Genomic DNA, 13,655 nt, shown 5'->3' on the forward strand with positions numbered 1-13,655 from the left:
CTGAGGTGTCTTCAAAGGGTTACTATCCAAAACATATTGACTATTTTAGTACCTCTTGTGATTCCTCTACTTTTATAAAGCACAGGTCAAAAATGCTTACCAGAAGACAGATACATTAATGCATTGTTGTTTTAAAGTGCAGGCAAAAGTAGACCTTTTTCCACTTGATTTAATTATCAAGCTTATTTATTTCTTTAGCTTATTTATATTGCAATGCCATTTACAGAGTCCCTCCACGACTGCCAAGAATGGTGGTGCGTCATCAAGCAAAAACAAAGAAGATGAAGATATAGCTAAAGGTAAAATATTAGTCACCGTGTCTCTTGAGTGAGATAACATTCAAAGTGTTTCTCTTCCTGAATTGGGAAATACTGTATGGCTTACTCCTTAAAATGTGCAATATTTTCCATTTAAAGAAATCTGAACCCATGAAGTGAGAAATGAGAAGGCATTTTTTTCTCTCTCCCAAGGGCGAGGGGAGGTAGGGAAACTGGAAACTATATTAGTTATGCATCTCAGAAAAAAAAAGAATGTTCTTTTGAATCTCATTTTCTTTCATGATACTTTTGGTATGATTGTAATCTCTTACAACAGTTCTTTAAAGTCAGTGGCCAGTTTTTTGGGGGGACGGTAAAAATGCGTGAAAGGACAGTCATACTACAGTTGATCTGCAGTCTGTCATTTGCACAATGGAGTGCACAGCTGATTTTACAACCAGACACAGGAGACCCAGAAAAGAGAAACTGGTTTCGTGCTTGCCTTTCCGCTCTGCATTTCCCTGGCAGTGTTTTGTCCATTAGCATTTTGCATTGTAGCTTATTCAGATAGGCCTTCATTTAACAAAAAAAATATGCTGGGCAGTTTCAGTTTTCAGACCTTACGTCAGAGTTGGGAAAATTCTGTCTCCTGGTTGCATGCAGTTCCAGCTTCCCTACCCCACCCCACCCCAAATTTTAGAAGGCCTTTTTTAAAATCACAGGAAGCCTCATTCTGCTCTGTAGGGGGGCATGGGAGGCGGTTTTGTCGTGTTTCAGGCCCGTACACCCCAGCTTACTCTGAGAGAGAGAGAGAGAGCGCGCGCATGGGAAGGGGGGGGGGAACAGAAAAAAAAATTTCACATACATTACTAGAACTGGCCAAGAGAGGGCACCAGAGACCATGCTATATATTCTTTACTAAGAAGTACCGTATTCATAGCATGATCTCTGGCTCCCTCTAGTGGCTGTTTCTGGTAATACATGTGAAAATTGGGGGTGGGGTGGGGTGGATTTTTTCTTTTAATGTTTTTAATTTTTTCAGACCGTGGATAGTGAATCAGTGGTCTGCAGTGCTGCAGTTTAATCACTGCACCACAAGCCCCATACATCCAGAATCTGGAAGGACTGAATGCTTTTGGTGGAAGAGGATCTTCATTGATGCACACTGTGTGTGGCAGGCGACCTGTGACGAATCTGATGGCACACTGCTCCATCATTTCCACATGATTTGAGAAGCTCAGAAGGAGCCACTGCTATGTTCTTATCATGCTTTCCTAAATATGGTTTCAAAAGGGACTCCATAAGTCTCCTGTTCTGTTATTTTCTTCTGAACCCAATGCTGGGATTGTTACTATAGCACACAGACATTCTTATAAAGTAGTAAGCCATATGCACACTGCTATGCGTGGTGATGTTGGTATGCAATGGCTGAAATCATGTTTTGTAAGTTATGCCTCATTAGGCTGATGATATCATCAGCTGTGGTGATTTTTTAAAAGTAAAATGTTTCCAGTTTTGACCCCAAAGCTCCTATGGAATTCCTTTCGTTATAGGAAAGCCATTGGGAGCTGCAGGTAAGGCAGCAATGATCATTTTTATAATTCAGCTCCCTTCCCATTTCACAGCTCACAGTGGCTTCCCAAGAACAAATGAGAGCCAAAGGGATTATTTGGAGGAGGTGGGTGGGAGTGGAAACGCTTTAATTTCTGAAAAATTGTCACAGCTGTTGATATAACGTAAGTAAAAGGATTTCACCCACTAGATTCTAAAAGTTAGGGCAAATTAGACAAGGGTCCCCCACTCAAAAGTTTTACAGAATGCTGTTTTACAGTATAAAATCTGCAATTTGCATATGTAATAGTCAGCCTAGACCCCTATAAACCCCTATAAAAAGGTATTTTTTGTTTTCTATATCATAGCTATTGAATTATCTTTGCAAGAACAGAAACAGCAACAAACAGAAACAAAATCTTTATACCCATCTGTAGAAGTTCAGCAGAACAACCAGAAAGTCTCAAGAAAAGTGCGAGCTTTATATGACTTTGAAGCTGTTGAAGACAATGAACTTACCTTTAAAACTGGGGATATAATTATTGTTCTGGATGACAGGTACGTTATAGTTTGAAGCCTCTATTTAATGAACTAATCGTGTACTCTGTATGTCTTTTTATTGCATGCTCCATATCCTTTGAAAGCTGGAGCGTTTATAATTGCAAGACACATTTAGTTTCTTAAATAATCTAGATAAAACTATTTCAAGCCTTTGTAAATCTGTTCTCAAATAATTGTGTGGTTCATGCATGTGATCAGTAGGTCTGTGTATAGTTTGTATTGTTTGTCCAAGTAACTCAGTGTATGTTTGGAAACAAGTTTCATTTAAATTCAGGGTTTTAACTCGTTAAGTATGAATTTGTTAGCAATCATTGTAAGTAATTTTGCTGCCTTCAATAACTAACATTCTGATTTGTACATTTTCATAACTGTTAAGCAGTGGCTAAATTCTGTTGCTTTAACTTGTAAAGGTAATCATGTCATCAGCCATGCCAATTTCCTAGAAACAAAAAAAAAAAAAAAATCTGATTCCTCCCCAAAAGGTCCCATGGCTCCAGTGAGTTTCTTTTTGTCATGGAGAAATCACGGGACCTGGCAGGATGGGGAGCAGAATCTTTAGTTTCTGAAAATTACTGCCACTGATAAAACATGCCCACTGCAATTTTAGGAAATTAAAGGCTCTCCACTGCCCTCAACATGTTTCTCACATCAAAGAGAACACATGGGAACCTTGAGACTTCCAGGGAAGGGAGAAATTTAAAATTTTTATTTCCAAAAAATTGTTGCATCAATGAGGTCCACCAGCCTTACATGGTTGGATATATTGCAACCTACATGTGATGCCCTTGAGAGGTTTTGACTGAGAAGGACCTTTTTCTGAACTGAGGAGAATGTCAGTCAACTCAGTAGCAGTGAATTCTTTCCTCTCCACCTCAGATTCCACTCATAGTGGAGTGGGGATTTAAATCCAGGCTTTCCTGTTCCAACCACTGAATCATACCGGCTCTGACTGTTTTGCATTGCAAGCAATTGAAGTTTGTTGCTCTGGCTTTTCTTCTAATAGAGAGCTACAAATAGAAGAAAGCAAGCTGTAACCAGTACTAATTTGTAAATTTAAAAAAAGTCTTAAGCCTAGAGATCTGAAGGAGGCAATAAAAATATTGTGGATCAGTTTGTGAGTGCTAACATGTAAATGTTTGTTACTCAGTGATGCCAACTGGTGGAAAGGAGAAAATCACAGAGGAGTGGGATTGTTCCCTTCTAATTTTGTGACCTCTAACTTAAATGATGAACCTGACTCAGGTAAGCTGAATAAAAACTTGGTTTCGGAAGTACTTGAAAAATTATACACTAAGTGTTTTATCCCACTTCTATGCAGAGAAGTGCCATGAAATTGAAAGACTTGTCCAAAGTCACTGAGTACCCTGGGAATGGGATCTAATCCTCTGACTCATTGTGCTCTAATTTCTAAATCATTTGTACTCTGTGCAGTATGACAGAAGATCCTGCTTCCCTTATACCTGCAAGACCTTCATTCGCTGTATAACTGCACAGGATGAAATTCTGTTTGTGAAGAAAGTTGGTTTTTAAATGGTGCTCCAGTTGGATTAAAAATTTGTCACTGCTGAGCAAAGACATTGAAATATTGCAAGTTAGATGCTACTAGAAATTGTGGGATGAAATGGCTTTTAATTTGCCATCTGGATTCTGAGTTCAGGGTGCATAATGTGTGTTTTAAAAGATGCTATCTTGATAGCAGCAAATCTAAAAGTTTTCTGTGCACATATTTAAAAAAATTTCTCCACTTAGAGAACTTACAGTATGCTGAGAAATGTATTAGCAGACTAGAGTAATAGAAATATTTTTAGGCTACTGGAACTAAACTGAAAAGAAATTCATATTAGTAAGTTCTCTTAACAGCAACTGTGGATAAAAGCTCTTCTTGTGAAGACGCTACAGAGGAAACTGCAAAAGCTACACCTGAACCAGTTTACATAGATGAGGTATGTGGTGGTTTCTGACTGATATATATGTCATGTGTAGGACTTTTTTTGTTGAAGAGGTTACTGTGGCATAGCAATAAAGTTTTATGAATTTCTGAAAGAGTGCTACTACCTTTGTAATTATGCATTTTCCCCACTTTCAGAATAAGATGGATAAGACATTGCAGTTACTTCAGAGCATAGATCCAAGTGATCCTAAACCTGATTCTCCTGATCTTCTGGATTTAGAAGGTATTTAATTGCTGCTAAATATAATAATGATTACATTTCTTGGTTTTGGCACAAGCCCTTTGGAATTGGCTCCCCGTTAACTACACCTATTATTATTATTATTAATTTTATTTATATCCCGCCTATCTAGTCAATAGACCACTCTAGGCGGCTAGCCCCCTCCTTACCTATCTCTAAGAGATTGCCCATGACATGGCTCTCCACAGAAGCTTTTGATGGCAACCTCAAATGAATTTGCCATTTGCCCTGCCCACCCTATTCACAGTGTCTTTGTCTTGTGATTCTCAAGTTGATTTGATTTGTTCTTTCATTTTATCATTCTTATGGTTTGCTTTGCTATTTCTGTTTGATTTTACCAATTGCTAACCATCCAGAACTGTTAACCATGTCTTGCACTGATGGGGCAGTATAAAAATCTATGAAACAAACAAAAAAATAAACCTCTTCCAACACCACTATTAGGTTCATTTTGATTTGTTCATTAAACTAAGTGCAAACTGAAAGAAATTTTGCAGGTGGTGTTTGCTGGCCCATCACTACAGGAAATTCCTGTTTCATGCTAAATAAATTTTACATTACTTGCAGCCTTATTGCTCTGTAGTTTGATTTATGAGGATGTAAATGAAAAAAATGTCAACACTTTTATGTCACTAGATATATGCCAACAGATGGGCCCCATGATTGATGAGAAACTGGAAGAAATTGATAGGTAAGATAATCTCTTACTACAAGGAAGTAAAATTAAAATGTAAAATGTGGTTAGTACACATGCCCCCACTGCTGCTTGTAGGAAAGGTGAACCAGAGTAGCTCTGGGGATGTCCAGTAGGTCAGGATGCCCTAAGAAGTGTAGAAGATAGAATGCAGAGAGCAAAGCAAAGACATGCAATAGAGCAGTGGTTCTCAACCTTGGGTAACCCAAGTGTTCTTGGACAACAATTCCCATAAATCCTGACCAGCACTGTTAGTGGTGAAGGTTTCTAGGAATTGCAGCCCAAGAACACCTGGATGAACCAAGGTTGAGAACCATTGCAGTAGAGGATATGGGAGACAGAAGCCTACATCCCAGGTCACACTGATCCCAGCCACCAGCTTTCCTTTCTATCTCCCCTGTAATTTCCATACTGCCCAGAACCCAACTATAAAGGGTATCCTAGCTCCAGAGCAGATTTAGTGGTTGCAGTGGGAGAAGGGCCACTCCCTTCTAACGCTTCAGTCAAGAGAAGTTCTATCAATGGAATTAAACTTTTGAATTCTAATCCAAATATTTAGAAGGCTCTGTCTAATTCATTTTATAGTTAAACTTAATAAATGCAGCTAATGCACAGGAATTGAAAACACTTGACTTTCCTCTTCTGCTGTAGGAAGCATTCTGAGTTATCCGAACTAAATGTTAAAGTGATGGAAGCATTGGAACTCTACAACAAATTAGTGAATGAAGCACCTATGTATTCTACGTACTCAAAGATGCATTCATCCGGATCCTATCCACCTGCATCAGCTGGCGTTCCAGTGCAGGTCAGAGACTTTTCCCCCCTAATTTCATTCTGAGGCCTTCTACCAAGGATGTTAGACTTTGAACAAGAGCAAACTTCACTACCTCTCTACTAGCAACTTGAGATTTCCATACAAATTTCAAAAGATTTCTTAATGATTTCTCACCATATGCTTGTACTGCTCCTCCTATTAGTATTACTATGCTAGTACATTTTAATACTAATTGTAATATTCTTTTAAACTTATAGCCAAAGACGTGTGCATTTTAGAAGCAATATTCCTTGATTTTTGTCCATTCCCTGTTTCACATGCACCTCACACCCCCTTAAGCTATTCTGTTTGGTTGCTGGATTCTCAGAAGCAGCTTTGGGGAATAGGGTGCAGGTGGATGGTATGAAGAGGAGGTGACACAACGGTTTTACATGCGAATGGAATTTTTTAGAGTCTTGATTAGGATTCAGGCTACCAAATTTCCCAAATTAAATATTTTCATTGTGATTTTGCATAATGGTGAGCAGATTATTGGACTTACTATCTGAAGTTCTTCACAGATTATCAGTTAAAGGCATGTGGGGTGGCAGGTAATGACTTATGAACTAGGCATACTGCGACCTCAGAATGCAAAATCACAGAGGGTACAGCAGCATTGCCTTAATTTAATCACAAAAGACAGATATACCCTTGGATACAATCAGTGTACCTGTATGGCTGTTCTACAGGACCCTTGAAAATGAGTATATAAACATTAGAAGGCCAAAAACTATGTTACGAAATATAGCCTTGATTTTTATCTTGTATTGCTTTAGGTGAGATCCAGTGTGATATGATGGAGTGCTGAGCTGTGACTCAGGAAACCTGAGTTCATTTCTCTGCTTAGCCATGGAAACTTATTAGGAGTGATCGAAAGGCAGGAGAAAATCACTCTTTGAACATCTCACAAACCTGAGAAATCTTATTCAGGTTGCTGTAAGTCAGAAGTGACATGATGGTACATAGCAATATACCACTAGGCAATAAGTTATTTGCACCTTGGATTAAGTAACTCCAAATTTTAGGACTTGGAAGTCATTCCAAATCCAAACTCCCATGTTAGTTTATTTAAGTTACAAAAACAGAGAGAAGAGGAGAATTTGCAGGCATTAATTAAATATAAAACAGTAGAAATGTGGCTGCATATATTAGGTGGGTTTTACATAATGTGTGAAAAGAATAGTTACCATGGTAACTTCAGCATGAGAGATGATGCATTTAGCTGTTATGCCTTTTCTTGAACTCTTAGAAATGATGAAAGATTGATTGCATTTGGGGGTGTAAAGGAAATTATGAGTATTAGACATCTCAAGTTTAATATTCTCACTTTGAGATAATGCTGCTTCCTGGTGAAAATTAAAAGAGAACAGATAACTGTGTAGAACTGTTTGTACAGTACTGTTTAGCCTCTACCTTAAAGAGCTAAATTTTGAAGGACAACCTACAGTATTTTCTTTTCCCTTTTCGATTTTATTGATTCAAACAACAATGGTACAATGATAATAAAAATTGCAAAATTACAGTGAAAAGAATATATTGAGTTGCATAGATATTAAAATAAGTTTTTTTAGTTTACTAGAAGGAATGTAAGACCCTCATCTTAAAGTGGTTGTTGAGTAATGACTCCATGTAACACAGATAAGCTTTTTTTCCCTTTTGTTAAGGTCCTTGTAATATTAAAGATCTTGGAGAATTTGAATCACTTTGGCGAGCAAGCAGGGAAACATTCTAGTCCAGTACAAACATAATGTTACTTCGTGCCTGTCCACATTGGCATATAAATATGGTATATGAATCACAGTTGGCACTGTTTGGATTGAAAAAAAAAGACCTCATCCACAAGTGTTCCTACTTAGAATGGTCCATCCTTCCTCTGTAAGAGCTGTCCTGCACATTTTTGGCACAGGATTAAGACATTCATTCTTTTTGGCATGAATTAGTGAGATTGAAAATAACTCTTTGTTCAGCCTTCACCAATGGGTACTTTCACCAACATGGCATTGGGGGCAGTGTTAACTGTGGTGACAACCCTATGATATAATAGGTGGGTTGTGGCATTGAAATGGATGGTGGAAACCTTCCCCCCTCAATCATATTTTTCGATTCCTCTGGAGCTTTTTAAGAAAATAAATTCCTAATTATGCAGGGCTACTTCTGACAGACCTGAGATGTTAGTTACATTTTACTTAATGCCTTGCTGAATCAGCTGAATGTGGATCCATAGGATCTGCGTCTTACATCAGCATTTTTTGCAGCCCAGCAAAGCCATGTACTGTTGTATCCATGATTCCTGTGGTGTAAGCTATTGGCACAGATGGGATAGTATTTGACAGTGGTTTGAGGCAGATCTTATGTAAAAATCCTATATATTCATGTGGATCCGATCCTTGGAACCATGTTTTTGCTTCACTGCAAAGCCATGAACTAATGGATCAGTTATGTGGTTTAGTATGTGGGCGCAAATGGAACCTATGATTTCAGAGGCTCTCTGTTTTATTTTTGGTGTTTGTTTGTTTTTTGGTTTTGGCCAGTGCAATGCCTGTGACAAAGTATGGCCTTGGGTTAGGGGGACAGTCGCACTGGCACTTGCAGTGCCCTTTTAAGGCTAAAAGGTGGGTAGGGCTGGTAGTAAATGGGAACAGGATCTGTACCTACTCATGCCCTTGCCTGCAAGGATCACTGGGAGTCTTGGGGTTTCACAGATGTGACCTTGATACTGGTAGAACTGCAACATCCTTGCCCTGGCTAACTACTTTCCTCCTTAGAGGAGAACATTGCAAGCTTTAAACAGTGCAATTTTTGCCTGACAAGACTGAACAGCTTTTTTGTGAATTATCCCTTCATGTTTCTTATTCACCATGCAGTGCTGACTAGCAATATTGTTTTGTTCCCATTACAGTCATATCCCATGCACCCTCACAGTGGGAACTATGTGGTCCATGCTGTTCCACAAGGTTACAACCCGGGAAGTGATCAGATTGGTCCCCTGAGGTCCTTGCCTCCAACAATAAATTCTACGGGAGCATCTCAGCCTACTCAGACAGCTTATTTAAGGTATTCTTTTGGCAAGATAATATTAACTATATGTTGCAGGTTCATTGTTTAAGAATACTAATATATACTGCCAGTTGATTAATGTCTTTCTTTGTGTTTTAGCACCGGTCTAGATGCTGTGTCCAACCCTACTTACGTGAACCAGAATTCTTGCCCTCCACCAGCTGGCACAGTTCCTTACAGTCAACAAATGGGCATGTCTATGGATATGTTGGCCTATCAGAACAGTGTGTCTAGTTTGCCTCAAGGAGTGTGCTATCCAGCCGTTCCAGCTCATTCACTCCCACAGCAGCAAACAAACTACCATCAGCAGCCTCTTCTGTGAAAATGCTTAGTCTGTTCCTGAAAGCAGTCTTGGATGTTGCTGACCCTGGTCATTTAAGTTGCCTCTCCACTGTTGAAAGGATGCTTCTGCTCAAGGGAAAATGCAACCACGCAAATGTCAGAATTAAAGTTAATTCAAGTTTAGCAGTTTTTCTGCATAGCTGTTTAAATAGGTTGAGCTGCTGCTAACGTGTTTAGAAACACACAAACATGGCCCGCAAACCCTGGCTTGTATAGTGTTCCATCTACTCTCCTGCCTATTTACACAACTTCTCTGAAATAACTTTTTTCTTGTAGTGAGTTTCATAGGAGGAAGCTTCAGATGTGAATATATGCAGCTCTTCTCCTTTGTTCTTTCCAGACTTTAAATTTGGAGTGCTCTCTTGAAACCCAATTTATTTAGCTGATTTGCTTTCCATTTGCATCCCTGGTAGATCATCTTAACAGATTGCATTTTATATCGTACAATAAAGCATTTGGGAACTTAGAAGCAGAAAACCTGCAATGACAGAAGAAGTTAATGGTCTTTGTGATTTCTGCCAGAATGGATTTCTGATTTGCATTTCTTAGAAATTAATGCCATTTATTGCTGTGAAGTGATTTGTACTCCAATCTAAGGAAGTTTAAAGTATGTAAGCTCACTTTGAAACACATGTTGGCTTAATGGAATTGGACTCTTTGCTCTGTCTTTTACATCTGCTCTCATTCCCTGGTGTCACTGAATACTGAACGTCATATGAAAGAAAAGCTTTTAACATTGGAAAAAGTATGTTTATACAATGGTTTATTTACCACAAACATTTTGCCTTAACTAGAAAATACATATTGTTAACTGTGAAGATTTAGAATAAACACCGTGGCAATGCATCGTTATATTGTTCAGGGCTCAGGAAGACTCTCTGTCCTGATGTTTTTTTCAGAGAGAAAAAGGAAGTCTCTGTTCTTCTGGATGCCTGTTCTGTCCTTGTTGCCCATTTACTTTGCAGTTATTTAACATAATCATCTTACCCAAGGTTGAGAACCACTGCTCTATTGCATGTCTTTGCTTTGCTCTATGCATTCTATCTTCTACACTTCTTAGGGCATCCTGACCTACTGGACATCCCCAGAGCTACTCTGGTTCAGCTTTCCTACAAGCAGCAGTGGGGGCATGTGTTTATAGGTTACATATGGCTGCATTTGAGGGTGGGTTGGTGGGGAAATGATTTAACTAAGCAAAAGATTATTAAATGCATGGGAATCAAAGGAATCTATAATTTTATCTCAATTCTCCTGCAGCATATGTTATCTATTATAGAAATAACATATTTGTAATAAGGTCTGTCTTTGTCCAAATTTGCCTGTTGTTGATTAGCAGCTCCATTCACTTCCTATACTGGTGCTAACAGGCTATTCGGAAGCATGATGCTAGTCAGGTGGAGTTCATTTTGGACCAAGATGTCTTCTTTCTTTAATTGGGATGGGGAGGGGAGTCCTTTGGGAATCTTTACTCTATTGGTCATCTTTCCATGCCAACAAAGATAGTTGTGCTTTTTCTTCATGGTGGCTTTTATTTTATTTTTTTCTGCTAATTGTCTGGAATTGCAACATGGGACATGTATATGTATATGAACACTTTCTTTTCTCCTTTCAAAATTTCAAAGGGTGCTCTTCAGAATCCTTATTTAGAGCAAGGTCAGTTTTTTCTCAGCTAAAATATTTTGTAAACAAAATGCAAGTTTTTGAACAGTGGAACTGTTCATAAATGTCAGTAAATCAGATACAAAATTTTTATTGTTCTACAGTCTTTGATACTGCATTAAGTACTGCCCAATATCCTACTGTAATGTTTAGTTAAGGCAACCTTTTTCATTGTATTTTGTTCTTTATATATAATATATAATGTGTGTATATATCCACTTGTCTGAGATTTTATACACAACTACATATGTACTCATTCTCTTTTTTAAAGAAATCACTGAAATTTTATATGTAGCCACATTTGGCATTACCAGTAGTTTCTGTAATCTTTGAAAGCATTTATGCAGATTGTAAATATGTACAAATTCGGATGTTGAAATTGTGTATTTCGTCTTCTGGCATCAATGAGGGTCTTTTTTTGTCTTTCCCTTTTCTTGACTAAAACATTATTTATTACTAAGGTGTGATCATAATCTGCCCCAGCTGCAGATCATTACAGTGAGGGTCCATATTCCATTGACACCGGTGAGAATGTAGACATTCATTTGAATAGAGTTAAGAATGTATTCCAGGCATACACCTGTTTTTATATTAAAAGTAAGCATCAAGTGCTTTGCTTTTCAAGTGACTTAATTGACTAAGCAGAAATTCCTGGCAGTTTGTAATAAGGATTGCATTGTGATTTCTTTCTAGGGTTTTAAAGCAAGGTACAGTCTTGTGTCCATCTTATTGTGAACTTAACACTTGCACAGGGGAAATCCCACAGGTTTTTGTAGCAAATTGCCAATGCTAATTGCATTGTCTGGGGTGTGCCCCATTCCATGATTAGGTTTGTGTACAAGAGCTTGTTAAGGCTTGGCAATTGGCTGCCAGTGCTTGTGCACTTCCCCCCTACATGTATAAGTTTGCAATAGGACTCTCAGTAATGTTTGCCTAGTGATCATTTATTATTTTCGCTGGTCTGTGCAAAATCCTTCCCCCCCCCCCTCCAATTTAAATGTTGTTGTTATCTGTTCAGCTCACTTGCCTGAGCTTTGGTTCATTGTTAAAATAACTTGGTTTCCACAGATCTCTCTGCCTATTAAGTGTCCACAGCCCCAAAAATGTTAAAATGGCGAGACGTTAAACATGCCTTATTACTACTTTTTTTTGGCTTGGTTTAGTTGTGTCCTTTCAAGACCCTGTTAAAAGACTGCCAGTTGAGGGTGGGATGCTGACATACTGGGTTTTTTTCTACCTGAATATTTTTTCTCTTTTTATCTGTGCGTCAGAATGTACCTGGCCACCTATCAGCAGAATAGAAAGTGGTGTTGGAACATTGCTTTTTGCCTCCTGCATGGCCTCATATCTCCATAACGTTGGAGGATTCTTCAGAATAGATTGAGGGGCATCCAAAAGGACAATAACAGGATGTCCTTTTGGATAGGCAGAAGGTCATTCATGTAATTCATGTAATTTTGGACATAGGCCATCAGATGAGAATTGTGTCATAGTGTTATGTATAATCCAAATTCATTGCAATGATGTAAGTGCATAACAGGCTTGACTGACTCCCTGAAAGATCATTAATTGGAAAAGCTGGTATGACACTGAATTTAAACTACTGTATTGTATTCTGATCTTCAGCTAATTAAGGAAAGGAGAGGAATTACTATAGAGAACTGATTCAGTGGCCTCTCTTTTAAAGACTTACTCTGTGCTAAGATGTTCCCAGTATGGTTGCTTCTCCAAGTTCAGGCCAAGAATTTTTTTTAACAACAAAATATATATTTGGTGTTGTTGTACAACACTGTATTTGAGCAGTCTCCAGTATTAACAGCTTGGAATGTGGTCATATGAAATAGCCATTCAGCCTCTTGCCTACAACATATTTGTGCTGACTTGTGGAAATAAAACTGATTTAACAGAAAAATTTTACTTTTTATTTCAGTACGTGGTTAATTGTTGATCCCCCGGCCACAGAGACTGGCGAAACGTTAGGAAGAACAACCTTCAGAATACGGCCAAAGAGCCCGAAAAACCCACAACAATCATTAGATCCCTTTTTCATTTGAGCCTCAACAGTAGTTGAGTTAGATCTCCAGTTCTTTTCCAGACTTGGTCTTGGTTCAAAGGACTTTGGGGGAAATGGCACTCTAATGGACTGTTATCATCTGTGGGCTCCAGAGGATTAGCCTTGTGGCAGCAGAAGCACTCTAGCGTTGCAAGGAGGGTGATCTGGCTCGGGTGGCTGTGTTTTCCACAGTGCCCTGGAACTGTGCAGTATTGGGGCATATTGTAAAAGTTAAAATGCTGTCTAGATGCAGATTTTGAAGCATCAAGATCTACTTGTATGTCCAAAGGAGAGAGGCCCAGCAGGTATCAGAAGTGGCCCTCTGGCAAACTGTCGAGGGATTCCACATGTTCACCCCAAGTCTACCTTAATTCATTGCCACATGCTTGGGAGTCTGCAGACATCAGGTCTACAAAATAGACTTCAATCTAAAGACACACAAAACATAAAAACAGATCATCAGCATGCTGAATTA

At 38.6% G+C, this 13,655-nt stretch overlaps 1 protein-coding gene across 2 annotated transcripts in view; it reads left to right on the forward strand.

The window, feature by feature from the left end:
• The window catches only part of STAM2 (signal transducing adaptor molecule 2), a 31,545-nt gene extending 18,506 nt beyond the window's left edge, over positions 1-13,039 (forward strand). The window contains exons 6-14 of one of the 2 annotated variants that reach the window (XM_020797072.3): positions 227-299; positions 2,177-2,366; positions 3,517-3,611; positions 4,230-4,312; positions 4,456-4,543; positions 5,198-5,252; positions 5,907-6,060; positions 8,969-9,123; positions 9,226-13,039. In XM_020797072.3, coding sequence (XP_020652731.3) covers positions 227-299; positions 2,177-2,366; positions 3,517-3,611; positions 4,230-4,312; positions 4,456-4,543; positions 5,198-5,252; positions 5,907-6,060; positions 8,969-9,123; positions 9,226-9,448 — 1,116 coding nt within the window. In that variant the 3' untranslated portion in view covers positions 9,449-13,039. The remainder of the gene's footprint in view (positions 1-226; positions 300-2,176; positions 2,367-3,516; positions 3,612-4,229; positions 4,313-4,455; positions 4,544-5,197; positions 5,253-5,906; positions 6,061-8,968; positions 9,124-9,225) is intronic. The other variant, XM_020797073.3, reaches the window with a different exon arrangement.
• Positions 13,040-13,655: the final 616 nt, after the last annotated feature.

The sequence above is a fragment of the Pogona vitticeps genome, chromosome 1 (assembly GCF_051106095.1).
Source record: "Pogona vitticeps strain Pit_001003342236 chromosome 1, PviZW2.1, whole genome shotgun sequence".
NCBI classification, from domain to species: Eukaryota; Metazoa; Chordata; class Lepidosauria; order Squamata; family Agamidae; genus Pogona; species Pogona vitticeps.